Below are 19696 nucleotides of genomic sequence, written 5' to 3'. Positions count from 1 at the left end.
TGTCTTCCGACTTCTGGCTGTGGAACAAACTGCTCATCTGCTCTGCTGTTAAACACTTACTCGCCGACGTATGCTCTCGACAATCTGATAAAGTGCGAGACTTAAGGACAAGTCATGGCTCTCTGTGAAAATGTCACCAGGGTTTAACGACACGTTCACACGGCGGGCAACAAGGCAGCAAAACGAGCATCATAATCACTGCTGTCGTGGCCTTGTACTACATGAATTAAGGTGGTTAACATTGATTATAACAGAAATTAGTTTTCCCTCCAGTTTTTAGTGGTAGGGAGTAACACCTGAAGATCGAGGGATGTACAAAGGGCAATTGATTAATTGATTGATTGGTTGGTTGAGTTTTTTGTAGCCCATCATGTCCGTCACACAGTGTCATGTGGATGGCCAAACGTTTGGGTCTTCATATTCCCAGATTCCACTGAAAACAGCTTGTTGCCTCTCACTTTGTTGGCCGTTGTGTGAAGTGCACTTCTCTAAAACATGTAACTACAAGTTAGATGACAAAAGACAGCACAAAACCGTGACTGGCCCCCATTGGCTGGACGACAACATGAAGCCGGTCAAACAGCAACGAGCAGAGGAGCTTTGCAAATCCTGTTGTTTGTATGAATCCCATAAATTCTAAGCACTGACAGATGTTATGATGGTGAGAAATGTTGCAGGACATCAGTTGGGACTCCAGTGTGGTCTTATTTCATCTATGCTTTGTTAGGATGGACTGTTCCTGCATGCCTGTCAAACACACTCTGAGGCATTTATCAGCCTTTACTCTAAATAATTTTTAGCAGCTGAAAAGTGACTTTAGCTGAGAATGATGGACTTTTCTCTGCTCTTCACTGTAATTTGCCTTCTTCTTGTTCATACAAGAAAACAGTAATGTCAACATCTGTGTCCTTGTATTCAAAAAACTGCATTCTGGGGCCCAAAGGAGTAACAGAGTAAAAGCTCCATGGCTTGAAGAAACCATTTCAAAACATGGCTGTTGTAAACGCACCCTGAGAATAAAATTATTTTGCAAAAAGAAATGTGTACAAAGTTGTAATGTATGTGACATCGCAAAACGTTTTCCAAGTACATGCAATGTCGGAGGCTAAATCTTTCTGAAATAAAGTTAAAATCCTCTAATCTGCACAAAAGCTTTCAAAGTGAGCTCTGGACTTCAGGATTGCCCTCAGTTAAACCCTCCTGTGCCTGCAAAGTCAAAGGTTTGTTCTCTGCGACAGAACATCGATTCACAACCTGCTCACGCATTCCAAGTCACTTAGGACAAGAGCTTAAACTTCACTCCTAAAAAAAAAAAAATTCTGAAAATTTGGCCTTTGGGGAACAAACTTTTCCACTGAGTGTAGCTGAAGCAGGTTTCTTCAAAGTGTCTTCTTCACACTTTGCTAATGTGCTTAGCGCTCAGCCTGGCTGCCATTAGTGGAATTACGCACACACAGCGGGACTTAAACATTGTTTGGTGCTGCAGTTAATCAGCTTGGGAAAACCTGCATGAGCTGAGGGAGGGACGCAATGCTAAGAGCATTCCTCTGGAAAACCCTGTTGTTCTCACATGGTACAAAAGCACATCTCCCTTTGAAGAGGTATTGTTCTTACAGACGCTCATTATGATAGTAAACTGATTTTTTTTAATAAACACAAAACCTTAAGATAATTGATTCAGAACCCATTTACACCACATGGGCTTTAGACTGGCTCTATCAGCACATTTTTCATGTTATAGTTTAATTATAGTACTTTTATTGAAGCACTATACACACTATTTCATGACAAGCAGCCACGTTTACTATTAATATATAGATGTACTGTGCTGAATAGAAATATATTTAAGTGGTGAAAGATGTATCTCCCTTCAATTTCAGTTAAGTTAAGTTAAGGAAATTCATTTATTAGGATGCATCACAAGACATTGGCTATATATTTTGGACCAAACACACTTTAGGGAGCCCAAGTCCCATCTGAATACATTCACATCTTGCCTGAAAATATACCACTTTTCACCAAAACGCTTCACTTTCACACAGTCATACACATTCACCGAGTATTTTCCCAAACATTCAAACCAGGCAACGTTCCAGTCAAACTTTTCTTTCTCAAAACTCTGGGCTTCTGCCGCAGAGGGAGTCAAACTCTCACATTAAACCAGCACACAGTGTTTTTATGGCCTTGTTAAATCCCTTTGCTTACCGTAGGTGAGAACGTAGAGTGGTTTGCCGTTGGTGTCCATGGTGGTGAGGCAGGGGGCTTTGGGGGAGATCGTGCCCCACCGCTGCAGGGCTGCTTCCAGAGACGGAGGCCAGTTGGTCACCACGCCCAGCTGTTCCCCCCGCATGGCCACCATCTGAGCCCCCTCCGCCTTGGGCTGGTTGGGGTCCGGTTGCTGGACTGGAGGGGGCAAGGAGCAAGAGCGAGAGATTGACTGATCTTGAATTACCCGTGATGTTATTTACTTATTGTATCAGTTTGTCAGGAATCATCCCAAAAGCAACCAAGATCAGCCAGTGCCAGATTGCAAACGTGTGCGATTTTTAACCCCAAAAAATTCTCAGCCCAACTAATCCCTGAATTCTCCGGCTGGCGTTTAAGACACTGCTGAAAGTCAGTTCAGCTCCTAGCTTTCCCACAGAATACTCAACATTCAGTTTCTTGTTTTATTCATATATTTATTTACTCTTTTTTATTTGATTAACCCAGCACTACTGTAAACATACAGTCCTACCCTCATTATGTTTTCAGTCATTTAAATAAAGTTTAATAAAGCACTGTCCTCAGTAAACTCTAACTGTGGCGTTCCTCAGGGTTCATATTTAGGTCCTATTTTTTTCTGTTTAAATGTTTTCACCTGGCCACATTAATTAACCCTGACCTTCCTTTTCATGCCTATACATTCTTTCTGATATAAATGTACAGTATGAGTTACTGTAAGTGACACCAGACTGATACTATGTAAACTATGCACATGCTGACACATCCTTCCAGTCAGTGCTACACTCACGGTGCCCAAAAATTCATTTTCTTTTTATCTATTTTATTCCTTTTTTTGCATACTGTGGCGACCTTTCTAGAGTGATGTCTTTTATTGTTTATGCACATTTGTTTGTTTTTTATTGTTATATTCTGTGGCTTTCACCATTCAATTTTATTACTGTTTTTCTAACATTGTGTCTGTGTTTTATCACTTTGATAATATACTACACAAAACTAAACTTGCACAGATAACAGCCCAATGCAGCACTGTGGTTCAGTCTGAATACTTTGAAAAGTAAACAATTTTTGGTGTTTTTGTGGTTTGTATTTTGTGTTGACGAGGATCAGCAATCAGAGTTTGTTGGTCCCTTTTAATTACCACTGTATCACAGAGAATATTCATGGCAGTATGGAAATTAACCATAAATCAAGCAAAGTACTATCAAATTTATACAGACAGCATTTTTAATATTATGCTTTTAAATAATATTTGCCTCAAATTGGACAAAGCTGAGCTTTCTAACACTTGCCATTCATGCTTCATTTATGAATTAACTTTTGGCTCGGCATTGCAGCACATTTTGATGTTACACACACAGGGAAATATTAATAAGTTAGACCCAGAATTGTCACAGTAGCAACAACAGAGTGAGAGGATGTTGATATAGCTGTGTGGATTCTTTTCCAGCAGCAGACAGAAAATAGAAAAGTTTAATATTTGCTTTAAGTGATAAGATATCTGCATTCGTGGGACGAAGAGCATCCACCAGTTGCTCAATGTCATTTGTTGTATGAAGGGTAGAACACACAAAAATAAGATAAAAGATATAATATAAAGCTAAAAATGTCGTTGATAAATTATGAAGAAAGAGTGATAAGGGTATAATTGATTTTCAGATGAATCCTAAGTCATTGTGATAAAAGCCTTTGACACTTTCATGAGGCCTTGTTGTCTGAGGAGGATCGGTATATTAGACGAAATCGGAAACCAGGAGGACTCTCAGTGGGCGTGGCCTGTTGAGTTGGAACACATGTGGATTGATAAATGCCAATGAAGAGAGGATTGGTTTGATAAGAACACGCTTCATTTGACAAAAGCTGAGGGAGCGCTGCTTCTGATAAAGACAGGAACGCTTTTTATCAACTTAAGTGCATTTTTGTCAAATTACTCCTGGTTTTACCACTTATAAATTAGGTATTAATTATCAAATCCATTACCAGTATATTTTGGTCACTGACATTTTGTGAGTTGCATTCTTCATTTTGGCCATCATTTGGCTACTTTCATAGTCATCTTTGTCGCTGTTATCACTGTTATTATCGGTGCCATTTTGTTCTACTCAATTTATTTATTTATTTATTTTGTTTTAATCCTACTACACTCTAAATATTTCTCAAGATAACCTTCTGTACAGCCTTGCATAACAAAAACCCTGTCACACATTATTCTACAGTGAATGAGCCTACCAAGGTCTCACCATTCAATATGTGAGCAGCCTGTTTGTTTTGTTTGTTTAGGTTGCACACGTTCTTTTTGGATACTATCACTTCCGGTAATCCGTACATGGGTGTGACTTCTCCTTATTTACCTGCTGATTCACTTGTATGGTGAGACAGAGACAAAGAGGGAGAGTAGGGCTCTGATATTTTCTGTTGACCGGCACGTAACATCACATCACATCAGTTACAAGTTTCTTTAGTTTATCGAGTACAATGGTTTAGGAGTATTTTTTGTTTTTCATCAATAAACAGTATAAAACGCATCTGGAATTCACCATGGATTTGCACAAACACATCACACTTACGAGCCTACTTACCTACTACTCTCAGCAGCTTTTTTCTTTGGTAGTAGTCACTACACAAACGATGTGATACAGTAACATGCAAACCAAATAAAACACAAGGAAACAAAACGATGCGCAAAAGACATAAAATAGTCCTGCATGCTGGCAGGACTGGTGAGTCTTCCTGATCTACGACTACCCTCAAACATACATTAAATAAAGACTCATAAGGTGAAGGCGACGTGTGATGAAACATCTGTGGTAATTTCTTGTTACCTTCCAGCAGCTCCTCGAAGTCGTCGACAAAAAACTCCCTGAGCGGAGGCCGTTTGGGTCTCTTCAGAGTGTTGACGAGCTGCTGTATTTTGGCTGATACTCTGCTGCTGACTGGGACGCCTGTGGAGGGTGAACACACACACACACACACACACACACACACACACAAGACACAGATTACTGAAAACCCCGCGACGCCTCAGCACACGTACAAACTCTGAGTTGACATTCATTCATAATTGGGCTTTCACAGGTGCGGATGTGAGGCGGCCGCTCTCAGACGACGCTGAGTGCCTCCCGCTGCTTCGTCTCTGATCACAAAAACAGCCTCGAGTTTCAAGTCCACGCTAAAGTGGCGCGTCCTCTCGAGTGAGCAATCAGCACCGCCGCCGCTGTGCATGACACTCGGAAAGGAAGATAGAAAAAGAAAAAAAAAAAAAAGGTGACATGAAATGAGGCCCGGGCGCAAATAGCTCTTTCACTGCGTGTGATTTCAAAGCAAACTTTACGATGGAGACGTGGATAAAAGCAGAAGTGATGTTTGAAATGAGGCCTTAGATGCAAATATGTTTTCTTTTTCCTTTTTTTTTGCCATACTTGATTTAAGTGGTGGGGTGTGCCACTGAACATTGGAAAAATGACAGTGGGGAAATCAGTGCACTGTAAAATCCTGTGTGTCCATGAATACCTACATGCGCTTATTGTAATATGAGGTATTTGTCAGGGGCGAGCTTAAAAAAGTAAAGAAAAAGTATTGTGTGATAAAAACTCAATAAACATTCACACCATTTAAAAAAATGCATTCACTGAGGACAAAGGAAAAACCAAATAAATTGACAGAGATGAAATCTCACTACACTATCTTTATAATTTTAGCTGTTTTAGTGTGTTTTGCAATCAAACAATACAGTTTCAGTTAGTTATCATATTTTTTTGGAAAATCTTGTTTTTATTTTTATTTCAGAGAACGAAAATGTTTTTTCACATCCAGTCTTCGTTATTTTGTTGGTTTTCATTAATGATGACAATGTTGCTCTGCATCGACAACAGGGACAAAACCCGACAACGTTTCGGGGGAAAAACGTGTTTGATTTTTCATACTGTATATTCTCGTATGAATACTGTCCGCTCTGAGCCACCGTAGCTGCTTGGTGGGACTCGAACACGGTGTGACTTTTCCCCTGTGGGATCCAAATCCAAGAGGCTGATGAAGCAGAAAATATCTCTGGCTGTTATGCCGTTCATGGATATGATGTTATAATTTAAAATAAAATAAATCTTGCGGTACAAATGCATTATTTTATTTAGATTGTTTGATAAAACAGCCTCTGAAAAGGACAAAAATGCATGGAAAATCAGATTAATGGGGGGGAAAATTGCTCTTTGAAAAAAAAGGTAAAGCATTACCCTGAAAACCTGTTGCCAGAACATGTAAGGGTTGGATTATGGGAATAAGTGTTTTATTTACTGCTTGTGGTAAGCTGATTTTCTCCTCTCTGGTTGGAACTGAGGCCAAAGTGAACAGTGTGAAGGCAGGTGGACAGGTAAGACCTCAGCTCCCTGTGCACCGCTTTACGCTTTCTGCCTGACTGGACACCTGTGCAGACTGAGCCTCACCTGGACTCCTTTTCCCATTTTTTTATTTTTGATTTATACTGACTGTGTGCACCGGTTTTCCTCCAAAATTAGTAGAGCAACCCTGAACATTTTGCGATTTTGGAACCAATGTTTTGGAGATGTTGAACTGCACCCCTTAGACCTGTTCGTTTTATGCCTGTGCCTGTTCATGTTCATTGTAGAACTCAATAAAAAGAGTAAAAAAAAAAAAAAAAAAGAGAGAGAGAGAGAAACCAAAAGGCGAAACCTCTGTGCTCGCAAGGCAAGTCAAAGGTCGGATGATTCGCAAACGTCCGCTGACAGGCAGGCAGTAAGAGAACAAGTGACGCTCGACCCTGAAGACTGGAGGTGTAAAAGAGGTATGGAAAGGTTGATGACGTCGTCTGAGTTCTTTGAAGGAGAGCAGACACCTTCCTCAACGTGTCTCCCTCTCCTGAGCCAAACGTCCCAGTGAGCTCCCATCTGTGGAGTCTGGCGCCCGGTGAGCGTTCAGCATCTCCAATCTGCAGCGTTATCGATCGCAGCATCTGTTGAACACATTCGTCTGCCGAAACTTTATATCCCTCCAGAGACGGGAGTAAACAACTATGAGATGTCCCAATAGGCATCCTCAGTCACACTCGTTCTAAAAAAAATAATAAATAAATAAAGCTGTCAAGACTCATCTTTTGATCTGCTCGCAGTTCTTTCAGAAATTGTTTTGCTCGGAGCCGCTTTGCTCTGCCAATCTCGATTACGTCACTAACCACGATGTGAACAATTCATTCACAAAAATGACCGCAGCAAACAGAATGTGAGCAGTGTGTGTTTTGACTGCTGTTTCTGTTTTCCAGGCTTAAAGGAACAGTTCAGCACAAAATACAAAAACAGATATTTTACCCACCAGTGCGTTCTATCCGTCCGTAAAGGATTGCTGTGATTTGGCGTGGTTTCCAGTCCATCGCCCCAGCACAATGAGAGTGGATCAGTATTGTTTTGATTTATGGAGCTCAAATTGTCAAAAAATGTACAGGCGAAGATCTCAACAGCAGCACCTCTTTCCAAAAATGTACACAACCCCATTGAGTATATACCCTACTTAAGTCAAAGTACTGATATACTTGTACACTACAGATGAACAAATATTACTCCACTATGAATGACAGCTACTCAGTCAAATTTTAACTTGAGTTTAAGTGCTGCAAGTGAGCACTTTCTTTCACAAATAGTTAAGTATTCAAAAATACATTTTCTTTTAATATCAACGCATTGCTGTATTGTTTTCACAATGCATTTACATTTACAAATAGGAAGGATGCATTTTATTTTGAAGGAGCGGATGTCTTTCTTGCACCTGTTTCACAGAGCTGGATGACATATCTCTGCTTTTACATGAAACCCAGCTTCATGTGCTGTGATTGGTTCCAACAACCTTTAAAGAAATGCAGTGGAGTCAAAAGTCATAAGTTTGCAAAAAAAAAAGCTAAGTACAGATACTAGAAAAATGTAAGTACGGTGAGTACAGTACTCAAGCAAATGTGTGTCACTACAGCTTTCCAAAGACAAAGACATGGACACCTGACATAATCCATAGCTCTCAGGGATTAAGAGTTTTGTTAGGAACTATTTCCTGCCAAAAAACACCGACAAGCTGTATCTATCCAGCCCGACAAGTATGAATTAGGAGCAGACAGATGTAGTTCATGTAAAATCGTGGTAATCCTGAAACCTCCACAAATCACACACAAACTAGGGGTGAAAGAGAAAAAAAAGAAACTACTTTTTTGTATTTTGGGTGAACTGTTCCTCTAACTTTCCAATCCTGTGACTCGAAAACTCAAGATTATTTGGCGAGTTTTTTCAGCAGCAGCGACCCCAGTTTTCAGTCGTCAGTGGGTGGAGGTTAAATGCCTTGCTCAAAGGCAGCTCGGTTGCTGGAAGGGAAGGGATGAATGGCTCTTATTCACCGTCTCCAGCCAGATTTTCTCAGCCGATCTGGAAATTCAAAGCCATCTCGTCAACCCTTCGGGCTGCATCCAACCCAAAACTTGCTTCCCCTGGAAAACACAGAGTGTGGATGCACTGACCTAACCTGATCAGATGCTGAGCCGCAGAGACGGGCCTAAGGGTGCAGACAAACCCGATGCACTTTGAAAAACAGTTACGCACTCCAAATACAAAATAAAGCATACATATGACTCATGCTCCTCTCATACATGCACAAAATTATTCCCAGACATTTTATCACATGCCTCTTCCCCGACATGCAGAACCTCCGACTCACAGAGGGGCTTTGTTCTCCCTCACACACGGCAACCGAGAACCACATTCGAAGAGTAAAATGCAAATGAGTTGTTTTTAAAGTGAATAAACAGAACCTCCATTAGCAAATGTATCCGTGAGGAAAATGAAATGGAGTCTCTCAAGAACTGATTGGTATTGGAAAAAAGAATGTTGTCTGTCTTTCATGTCAGCTAATGATTGTATTTCATACTTTCATCTGCAGCCAAAAGTCATAAAAATGTACTTGGCAATATTTTGATGCACCAATTAATGGACATGAAATCAAGATTTAGACTTAGAGACGAGACGGAGAGACAGGGCGGAGGTTGTGGTGGCCAAGTTTTGTTTTTTGTTTTTTTTTTAACAACCAATCCTTTTTACATTTTTATCATCAAGAAACTTTTCAGCTGTCGATTAGCGAGGCTGAACCACTTGTTCAGACAAACATCGAATCATTTAACATTTGGCAAAATACGTTTCTATGGCTATGTATCATATAGTGTCTCTATCAGCAAAAAACCTTATTAATTTAATTTTTGCCAAAAGCTGTTTCCATTCAAAATTTCCAAGTTCATCAAATTTTCCTTAAAAAAAAAAAAAAAAAAAAAAACAGCTACACATTCACTCTCATTAACATGAATCCATCTGCACCATCTCTACTCACACCAGCCCACCTGCCTCTTGCGTTCAGGTATTACTCATCTTTTTGTTTGTTCCATAAAGCACCTGGTGGTTCAGCTGTGATTAGTGCTTTGTAAATGAAGTATGGCCGGACGTATGTATTGGTTTTCCATTGAATAGAAAAAATGACAACCTATAGCAGCTGTAATGGCAAATTTTAGAGTCACATTATTCATCAGAGAATCAATATGACTAAAATGTCATTGTGTACAGTAAAATGCAACGTAATGCGCTTTCCAATGCAAAAAAATAACAATATAGACAAAAAGAAGAGATAAACATTACGCAGAAGTAACTAATTAAGAAAATAAATAAATAAATGAACTGACTGACTGACTGCAGTGAAAATAAAATGTAAAAAGTTAAAAAAAAATATATGTAAATTAAAATTAAAAATAAAATAAATAAAATAAATAATTTCTCAAGTCCTGTGGGTTCATGAAAAAGATGATTTTTTTTTTTTTTTTGAATTCCTGCATAAATTATTGGCTTTCAGTCACCTTAAAAAACATAAAAAAAAAACCAAACAAACAAACAAAAAAAAAAAAAGGTAAAACTCTAAAACAAATTGACTTTATTATCATTGCATTGTTATGTCTCTCACCCCTCTTCCCCCCTCCTCCCCCCATCACAGCTCACCGTCTCCGGTCTCCATCAGCTCGGCGTTGCCGTACTTGGGCGCCTGTCTCTGGGCCGCGGTGCCGGCGCCCTGCGGTCTCTCCACCTGGATGCCGTCGGTGGCGCCGCTGCTGGTGTTGTTGGTGTAGCCGGTGACATCTGGAGGGGCAGAGTGGTTCTCTGGGATGTGAGCAGACAGGGGGGAGCGAGGAGGGAGGGAAGGCCTGGTTAGTTCCCCCACACCCCCACACACAGCTGCTGGTGCACTGCCCTAACAGTTAGAAACGCTGTAGGGACGGGACTATGTACTGATGTTCAATGTACACTCAGTGGCCACTTTATCAGCTCCACCTGCACAATCTAATCTAATCCAATACAGCTGTTGTGCCATAAAGTTTCCTTTCCTGCTGCCTATAATGCTCAGCTTGTCTTGTTGTCACAGTAATAGAGGTGTTCATTCACTTCTATGTTTGACATTGAGCTCATAGTTAGTGCTGCTGTTGGACTGGACTGCATTTTACTGGCACTATTCTGTCCCCCCTGATGTATATAAATAAGGGAGGACAAAAAATTGGAAACAGCAGTACAAGACCTCTGCAAACTACAACCTCAATAATAAACAGAATTAAATTAAACACAAACTGACCGTTATAAACTTTGTTAAAAGGTATAATTTGAAATAGAATTTGAAAGCTGTTTCATTGAACTGCATTAGATCATACAGGTGGACCTGATGAAGTGGACACTGAGTGTATATATGTATGTATTTTAAAAATGAATTCCAATATTTAAAAAAAAAAAAAAAAAAAAGAAGAAGAAGTATTTTTCCCGATTAAACCTGGTGTAATCTATTCATCCAGATAGCTTCCGTGTGATTTGGTGAGGTTTCCAGTCTGTCTCCCCTCACCTCAACATACTGGAACTGGGTGGCTATAATGGGGGTGGATGGCTATTTGTTTGTGGAGCTCGAACCATCAAAAATGAAAAGTATGAAAACCTCAACAGTTCTCTCCAAAAACAATGACACAGATTCCTGACATATTGTACTTGTTGTACTCTATATCACTGGTACTGGTGGTATAGAGCTTTTTATGTGTAAATTGTTGATGGTTCCACAACCAAGCCAACACTGCACTGGACTGAGTGGAACCAGGGAAGGTCACAGCAGACTGGAAACGTCACACACAAACTTTATGGATGAATAGACTACACCAAAAGTAGGACAAATATCTTTTTGATGTATTTTGGGTGAACAGTTCCTTTAACTACATTTTATTCTCCTCTAGCAATCAAAAATGAAGACAGCACAATTTCACAAGTGCTGCACTTTGTCTTTTTTTTATTGTTTATCAAGCCGATGCTTCTCCTAGAAACGTGTGGCTCAGAAGCATCATTCTGCACAGTCATGTTATGTTATTGATTTTTTTTTTTTTTTTTAAACTGAGTCAAATCACTAAACTCCACGATGACACAGCAAATCATATTGTCAGATAAGCACATTGTCCCATCCCTACTGCAAATGTATGCATAAAATGTGTAAAATAAGTTCACCTACACCCCCACTCACTCATCCTATTGTTAAACTCCTACACACAGAAAAGGTTTTATCATAAGGCTGTGTAATAGCCGTTGTTGAAATCCCACTTTTTACCGCATGCCTGTTGCTTTTTGGCTTTGTCCCAGGGAGGAGGTTTCTAGAAAAATGACGTTTTGCTCTCTTTTCAGCCAACTGACTGAAACCGAGATTTTGAGATTTTGAACTGAAAAGCTGTGCCATAATTTTTGTGCCTGCTTTTTCTTCACCGGGAATGAAAGGTCACTAATTTGGTTTCCCTACACTTGATGCTACTGCGCAGTCCTGCAGAGCAAATGCAGGATATATACATGTTAAATACATCAACAGGGACTTCCACAAAGACTATCATGTTACTGCATGTATATATTAAACAGTTAGCTGCCCAATACCTTTACACATCCTTATAATCCAAATGAGGGAAAGAGGCTGAGAGGGTGAGGTGCTGAAGATTTTATGTGTGTGTGTGTGTGTGTGTGTGTGTTTGTCTGTATACATGTGTGTGTTCATCTGCTCGGTTTTGAAAGCATCCATGCATGAGTGTGCCTCAATGATGCTTTCAGCAAAGAGCAAGACAACAAAGTATGTAGGAAAAAAAACAACAACAACAACAACGACTACAAAAGAGTCTTAGCAAAAGGTGGAAGGCAGTAACTGTGAGGGAAGTGTGTTTTTGGGTCAGGCTGCTAATGCGAAGAGGAGGAACTGAATCACTTGTGGTGTTAATTCACATCAGAGCAAAGTGCAAAGCCAACATGCAGACTGAGAGACGGGCTTTGAATAGACAACCTCAGCGCTAATGCGGTCATCTGCTTCACAACCAGCTGACATGTTGGGCGACTCGACTATTCAGCTTCATTCCTTTTATCCTCATTCCTTTCATCACAGTTTTCACTTTTTGGCATGAGTTTTCAGAAGTGCATTTGTTTTTTTGTTTTTTTTTGTTTGTTTGTCTTTTTCAGATTGTCAAATGAGATGCAAGTATCTTCAAAAACCTCCAAGTCAACAGAATAGAATAGAATAGAATAGAATAGAATAGAATAGAATAGAAAAGAGTTGTTTTTACAAGGGTGTAAAAGCTGCTGGAGCTAATGGCGCAAAACTCAATCTGCAGTGAATTACCTCTCAAATTTTCTTAGACCACAAAGTAAAGCCAACCATCATTTAGTGAGGAAATTTATCCCACAATGAGACATTCACCATTGAAAAAAAATGTGACCTATACTAATAAAATGATTAATAATACAAAATTTGGTACTTTTCCATGTATATTAGGTACCTGAAATCAGTAGCTGGCAAAGTGGTTGACTTTTAAATACTAGTTATTTTAGAAATATTGAAATATGAATTGAAATTAATGATTATTTTTCCTCACCATCAATAGATCTCCTTTGGAAATTAACTCTTAAAAATGACACACCAACAGAGGTTAGCACATGAAGATTACGGTCTCCATGTGTCCAAGGTTCAACTACCTAATTGTATCATTTCAGATGAAGCGCAGATCTGAGGTTTATACACAGATATCTGCTGATAATCCCAATCCCAACACCCACCGGCACAGCAGCATAATGTCCTCGTCAAATCTTTTAGCCACACATTTACGACTGCAACGTGTCCGTCCCAAACTACCCACCGCTGCCTACCGTCAAGTCTTTCTCTGAGCAAAAAAAAAGGACTCTATTTTCTCTTAACTCCCACGCCATTTTTTTTTTTCCACAGTTGTTTATAGTTTGCCTCTCCCCCTCTGTTCCGATACACTAAGATTGTGTTTCAACCTATCTGGTGCACCAGATGTTTCAAAGCTCCCACATTGCCACAAATTCTCAACATTTACCTCCTTTCACGAGGCTTGGCTGCTGTCGCACGACATCAAACGCTGTTTACTGTTCTGCCTGGGGGATTTTTTCACTTTGAGTGGTCGGAGCATGAAATGATGCAGAGGGAAATGTGTGTGCTGAATTTAAATGTATGTGCATGTATGGCTTGCTGTCTTATGTAAGTCACTCTCTGTGCCTCTGCACTCCATTTGAAGTCTTGCTCCTATATAATATAACGCAGTATGTGTCACTAATGTCATCAAGACAAACCCCTGTACACTTAGTGTGCTTAGCAAATAAACTGCTTCTACTTCAAGTATTTCAGATAAAAGTTGACATTTTCATACAAAGAAATCTCTGTTTCTAATCTCTATAGCCAGTTCACATAACACAGCACTGATTCAGTCTATACACAGTTTATGTTTTAAAGCAAGTGGTGCATTTTACATTTCCGGTTGGGCTGGAATAACAGTTTGATCGCCAGAAGAAAATGTTGGTCTTTAACATTTCTGCAAACCATGACAACCACATTGAAATGTCAATCATTCTGAACCAAAAGTATGTTTAAGATCAACATTTCAAGGTACAGGTAATGAGGTGGAGCCTGCACCCACGCTATGTGATGTGTTGTCATATAAAGAGGGTTGGGTGGCGTGGTGGATCAATCAAATACCTGACTTTCACTTTCACTGAGAGCAGAGTTTGTTTTTAGCGAGCTAATATTAGCAAACCTTTCCTAACCCTAACCGTGACATATTCTCAACCTTAACCATGTAGTTTTGAAGTAGTAATGAAAGTGGCTGAAGCTAGCCCACTCTACCTCTGCACTGTAAGGAATTTCACTGTAAAATAACAGTAAAATACTGGCAGCAGGGACGCCAGTATTTTACTGTTATTTTACAATCAATCTACTGTTATTTATTTTAACAGTATATTACCGTATTTTGGATTACAGTATATGATTGTAGGATAACGGTGGGTGTTATGGTAATTTTACAGCGCATCTACCATAATTTATCTAACAGTTATAATACCGTTTTTTGGAGTACAGCACATGACAGTAAGATTACAGGGTTATGGTAATTTTACAGCGCATCTACCGTAATTTATGAAACAGTATAATTCCGTTTTTTGGATAACAGTAGGCTACATGACAGTAAAATGGTAAATGGACTGTATTTCTATCGCGCTTTTCTAGGATACTTATCACTCAAAGTGCTTTACACTGTTTTGCCTCCTATTCACTCATTCACACACTGATGGCAGAGGCTGCCATGCAAGGCGCCTAACTGTCCATCAGGACAGAGTCAGTGTCTTGCTCAAGGACACTTCGACACACTCTGGAGGAGCTGGGGATTGAACCGGGAACCCTCTGGTTACCGGACGACCGCTCTACCTCTTGAACCACGCCACCGAATAGCTATGAAACATGGTAATTTTACAGTATATGGCTATGTGTACGGCTAGCGGAGGACACGGAGAAGCAGCGTAGCACGGAGTGAACAGTGTGATTACTCACTCTGACGCTGTTTTCAAGAACCAAGGACCAGAACTGACAAAGAAGAACACTCACTCTAACACCGTTTTCCAGAAAGTCAAGTGCAGGAATAGCCAGTTAGGCTAGGCTACATCTTGTCACTCACAAATGAGGAGTTTGATCAATAAAGAAGTGCTATCATCAAAAAAAGAAAAGAAACATAAACCAACAATCATCAGTAAGATGCTGAAAGATAGTGACTGGACTTGAGAAGGGATCATACAGCAGCGCCTGTCTCCACTGCTTGACAGAAAATACTGTTTAATGCTGTTAAATTACAGTTTGTTATTGTTAACAGACCATTAACTGTTAATTTACATGTAAGCATGAATATTTAACAGTATTTTACAATAATTATAAAATACAGTAAGATACTGTTGTAATTTACAGCAATTCATTACAAATACTGTTTTATGCTGTTAAATTACAGTTATCTACTGTTATTGTTAACTGACCGATTTTACTGTTAATTTACATGTGAGGGATGACTATTTAACAGTATTTTTCAATTATTGTAAAATACAGTAGGATACTGTTGTAAATCCACCGTAAAAAAACAGTAATTTGTTACAGTGTGGAGAAATATTTAGGTTATCTTCTTCTGTTGTTTAAATTGTTCATATTTCTATTTTTTCTATATTCCTTGTTTATAATGTTTATATTGCTTTTGGCTATTTATTATCTGTTTATACTGTTTATAATGTAAATTATGCTTCATATTTTGCTATCCACTTTGCTGCTGTAATGCGTGAAATTTCCCCAACGTGCGACTAATAAAGGAAAATCTTATCTTATCTTATATTGATCATGAGCAGCGACCAGCCAGCATGACTGAACAGACCAAGAAAAGAGAAACTCAAAATCCATTGTCAACAAATCCCGCCCAAAGTCCCGCCCCCCCTGCTTGATTGACAGGTGATCTCTGGGAGTCGCAGAGCAACAACGACACGACGATGAACTCTTCCTGACAAAGACGGAGACAAAGTTTTTTTTGTTGTTGCTGTTGTTGTTTTTTTAATCGGAAATCTCATGAATTATCACTTTAATAACCGTTGCTGCCAATGCTGTCAGAGAGAAAATCTCCAAAGAAACTTGTTTGTTTGATTTGTTCCTCACTTGAATTGAAGGTTACATGGTCTTCTGTGGGCTGGGCAAATGCTCACACCTTTGGGCTCATGCATGCAACACTGAAATTCATACTCCATTGATTTCTGTAGGGGAATTCTGATTTCCCCTTCCTCCCTCTAAACAGGTAGGTCAGAGGTCACTGACAGAGCAGCAGGCACGGAGCTGCTGGGGTTTTGCTCAAGGACACTTCAGCAGGTGAATGCCACCACGACGACCCAAAAAACCCATTCGCTTATATAACTTCAAAAAAGCATGATAAGCGATCTAAATGATAAGCAGGGAAAACTTACACAATTCCCACAAGGAAACTCAGTCATCACTGCACACAAAGAGACAGGACTCGGGAGACTGGGGTTACATAATAAACACGTGTAACTGAGTGTTTCAGCACATTTTGAGAACAGTGTTGAATGAGAAGACCGGAGAAAAGCAGGAATTACAGCATCAGGGTCTGCACATAAGCAGCTCCAGGGATCGTCGAGGCAAAGACGAAGCGAGTGCAGAATATTTCTGACAAAGACACAAACTTTCTTTGCTTAATTTCCTGAAAAGTCGATGTCCTGGAGATACAGCTCTACATCCGGGTGATCTCAGAGAGAAGACGCCGGTTTTGATGATTTAAAGTCAAGGCTCACCTCTCTGCTCCCTTATTCCCTCTTAGCTTCCCACAAAGAGCTCTGCTGCTTCAGTCTAGCAGGTAAGATAACGCGGATCGGCAGGTTCAGCCCACCTCGCTGCCTAGCATGACGGTCCTGACAAGCGTAGCAACATCAGGGCCATTTACTCTTGAAAGTGTTTCATTTCAAAACAATAAAGATACTGTATACATACACGCACACTACGGGAGGAAACTACTGCATCATCTGTCGGTGTTCCCGACGCACTGATGGATTCGCTCCTGGAAAACAAATCTATTTTGTGAGCGCAGGTTTTATGATGACTCAAAACTTCTGTGGGAAACCAACCGCATGCTTCACCTTCACTGCAGTCATTTTGATTTTTTCAGAAGCCTCAATGTTCTTCATTTTGGAGCGAAACTCCCATGTAAAGCGTGCAGCTGCTGCTTTTCTGACCACGAGGATATTTCATCTCTTACTGTTAACTGACTCAAAGTGGTGTTCATTAATGCTGGTGTCACTGCTGATGAGCATATGGACTGAAATGTGTTTTGTGAGGAAAAGTGAACTGCGCTGAACTGAACATGTGATATATGGTATTTTAAAAAGCCACAAATCAAACACAGTGCCAGGGTCAGGACAGAGATGGGGTTTTTGCACTCTCTCATCTCTCCATCTCCCTCTTTCTTAAAGTTTCATCATCATTTGTTCTCTCTTTCTCTGGCAAACACAGTATGAAGGCCGTATAAATAAATATATGCTAAGGCTGGCAAAGTTAATGCATTATCGCATGTCATTAATTTGAGGAGCTTAACGTGTTACTAAAAAATTAATGCAAATTAAACTACTGCTGAACTTTGACCTACTTTTGACCCTTAACCCCACAATAACCCCACAGTAACAACTGTGTCCACAATACACTATACAACAGTAAGAGGATAAGTAAGTAAGTAAGTAATTTATAGATTTTAAATATCAAATCATGACTATTTCTTGGCTGTCTTGTGATTTAAAAAAATTAATCGCTTGACAGCCCTAATTTAAATGTGTATTTAACACATATGGGTGACATACATGTGTGTGTGTGTGTGTGTGTGTTTGAGAGAATGAAAGACAGAGAAAGGCAAAAATCCAGAGATACAACATGAGAAAGACACAGGAGTACAAAAAAAAAGGGTAAAATAATGGGTTTTAATTGTTCCTTGTATTTATTTGACTTCAATGTTTTTGACATCTCTACTGACAAAACCAACATAATCTCTGAGTTTTTTTTTTTTTTTTTGTTCAATTTGTCCCTTTTCAAGTCCTCTGTTCACTGCAATTGTTCCTCTCCAAAATGCACGTCCATGGAAAATGCAATGTACGAATGGCTTTGCCATGTACTGAAAGGCTTTGGCAGCAGTTCTCATCCATTCATTTCAATAAATCATACTTGAACTCATCTGAATATGAACTGAAAGAGACACAGAGAGAGTGAGAGAGAGAGAGAGACTGGCAGAGAGAGTGAACAACCTAGAGAGAGAGAGAGAGAGAGGAAGAGAGAGAGGAAACAGACAAGGACAAAGAAAGAGCGAGAGAGAGAGAGAGAGAAAGATCCAGAGAGACGAGAGATGAAGAGACATGGAGAGACAATGTGGATGCGAGAGAGAGAGAGAGAGAAAAGGGAGAACTGCGAGGGATAGAAACAGAGGAAGACAGAGGAGAGGAGTGTGAGAAAGAGAGAGGGACAAGAAAGACAGGAGAGGAGAGAAAAAGAGAGAGAGAGAGAGATGTTTCCCAGTGAAGCGCTGAGCCAAAGCCAGCGAGACCAAACAGAATTCTTTATCCAGACACGGGCTGCATATCAATACTGCAGCGCACACGGCACAGGCATGCTAATTACCGACGCAAGCTGCACACACACGCTCTCTGTGCAACATCTGGCCTGTCTGTTTGAGCTACAGTGAACTGGACATGCACTCTTTAAAGTCCTGTGCTGTTTATCTGACTGGGAGTACAGGGGTGTGTGTGTGTGTGTGTGTGCCTTCCCGCCTGCTTGTACTTTGCAGCGTATTTTGTGTGTGCATGTGTGTGTGTGTGTGTGCATGTGCTCTCCGGGTGTTTGGGTGACCTCATCAGAATGTATTTATGATGATGTGTGACGGGGAGGAGCGTCTGCCTGCCTGGCTGAGGAGGAGGAGGAAGGAGGAAGGAGGAGGAAGGAGGAGGATGATGATGAATGCCTCCTTCACTGCTGAGCAACCTGCTGGAATACCAATCAGCCCTGGCAGGGAGCTGGAGCTGATTTAGGGACGAGACGGGACGTGGACCTCCTGCCTGAGGGTGGCGCCAGGTGGCACGGTTGCCCCTTGCAGGTAAAGACACCGCATGCGGGGTTAAATGTCGCGCGTTCGGTCCACGCCGACCGCAAATTCGTCCAACATCATCCATGTTTGTCCAGCTCTGGATGGAAGCATCAGGCTAAAATGCAGGGAAACTGCTTTGTTGGGGCCTAGAATGTCTGCATTTTCATCCTTGTGAAAACAATAAAAATAAACGAAATTACTGAAAAAAATCAACGGAATTACCGACAGTATTTTTATTTGGACAATAACTTGATTGATGAAAATAAACAGATAGCAGATAGTTTTAATGAATATTTTTTTTAATGTAGGAAGAAATTTAGCAAATTCCATTGCTTTAATCAATCAATCAATCAATCAATACCAATATCAAACAAAACGTATGACAAGAAGAAGGTTTTCTTTCAAGAAGCTTCCTGATGGACAGGAATCAAGTCACACGGACAAACTGCAATG

At 40.2% G+C, this 19696-nt stretch overlaps 1 protein-coding gene across 5 annotated transcripts in view; it reads right to left on the bottom strand.

Annotated features, from left to right (window-relative positions):
• Positions 1-19696, bottom strand: part of dip2cb (disco-interacting protein 2 homolog Cb) — a 283750-nt gene that overhangs the window by 82507 nt on the left and 181547 nt on the right. For 4 of the 5 annotated variants that reach the window (XM_030075067.1, XM_030075070.1, XM_030075068.1 and 1 more), the window contains exons 6-8: positions 10245-10403; positions 5046-5165; positions 2206-2403 (exon numbers count right to left, since the gene is read on the bottom strand). In XM_030075067.1, coding sequence (XP_029930927.1) covers positions 2206-2403; positions 5046-5165; positions 10245-10403 — 477 coding nt within the window. The remainder of the gene's footprint in view (positions 1-2205; positions 2404-5045; positions 5166-10244; positions 10404-19696) is intronic. The other variant, XM_030075069.1, reaches the window with a different exon arrangement.

Source organism: Myripristis murdjan, chromosome 17 (assembly GCF_902150065.1).
Source record: "Myripristis murdjan chromosome 17, fMyrMur1.1, whole genome shotgun sequence".
In the NCBI taxonomy this organism is placed as follows: domain Eukaryota; kingdom Metazoa; phylum Chordata; class Actinopteri; order Holocentriformes; family Holocentridae; genus Myripristis; species Myripristis murdjan.
The sequence above is the reverse complement of the archived record's forward strand: the minus strand, read 5'-3'. Positions and strand labels throughout refer to the sequence as shown.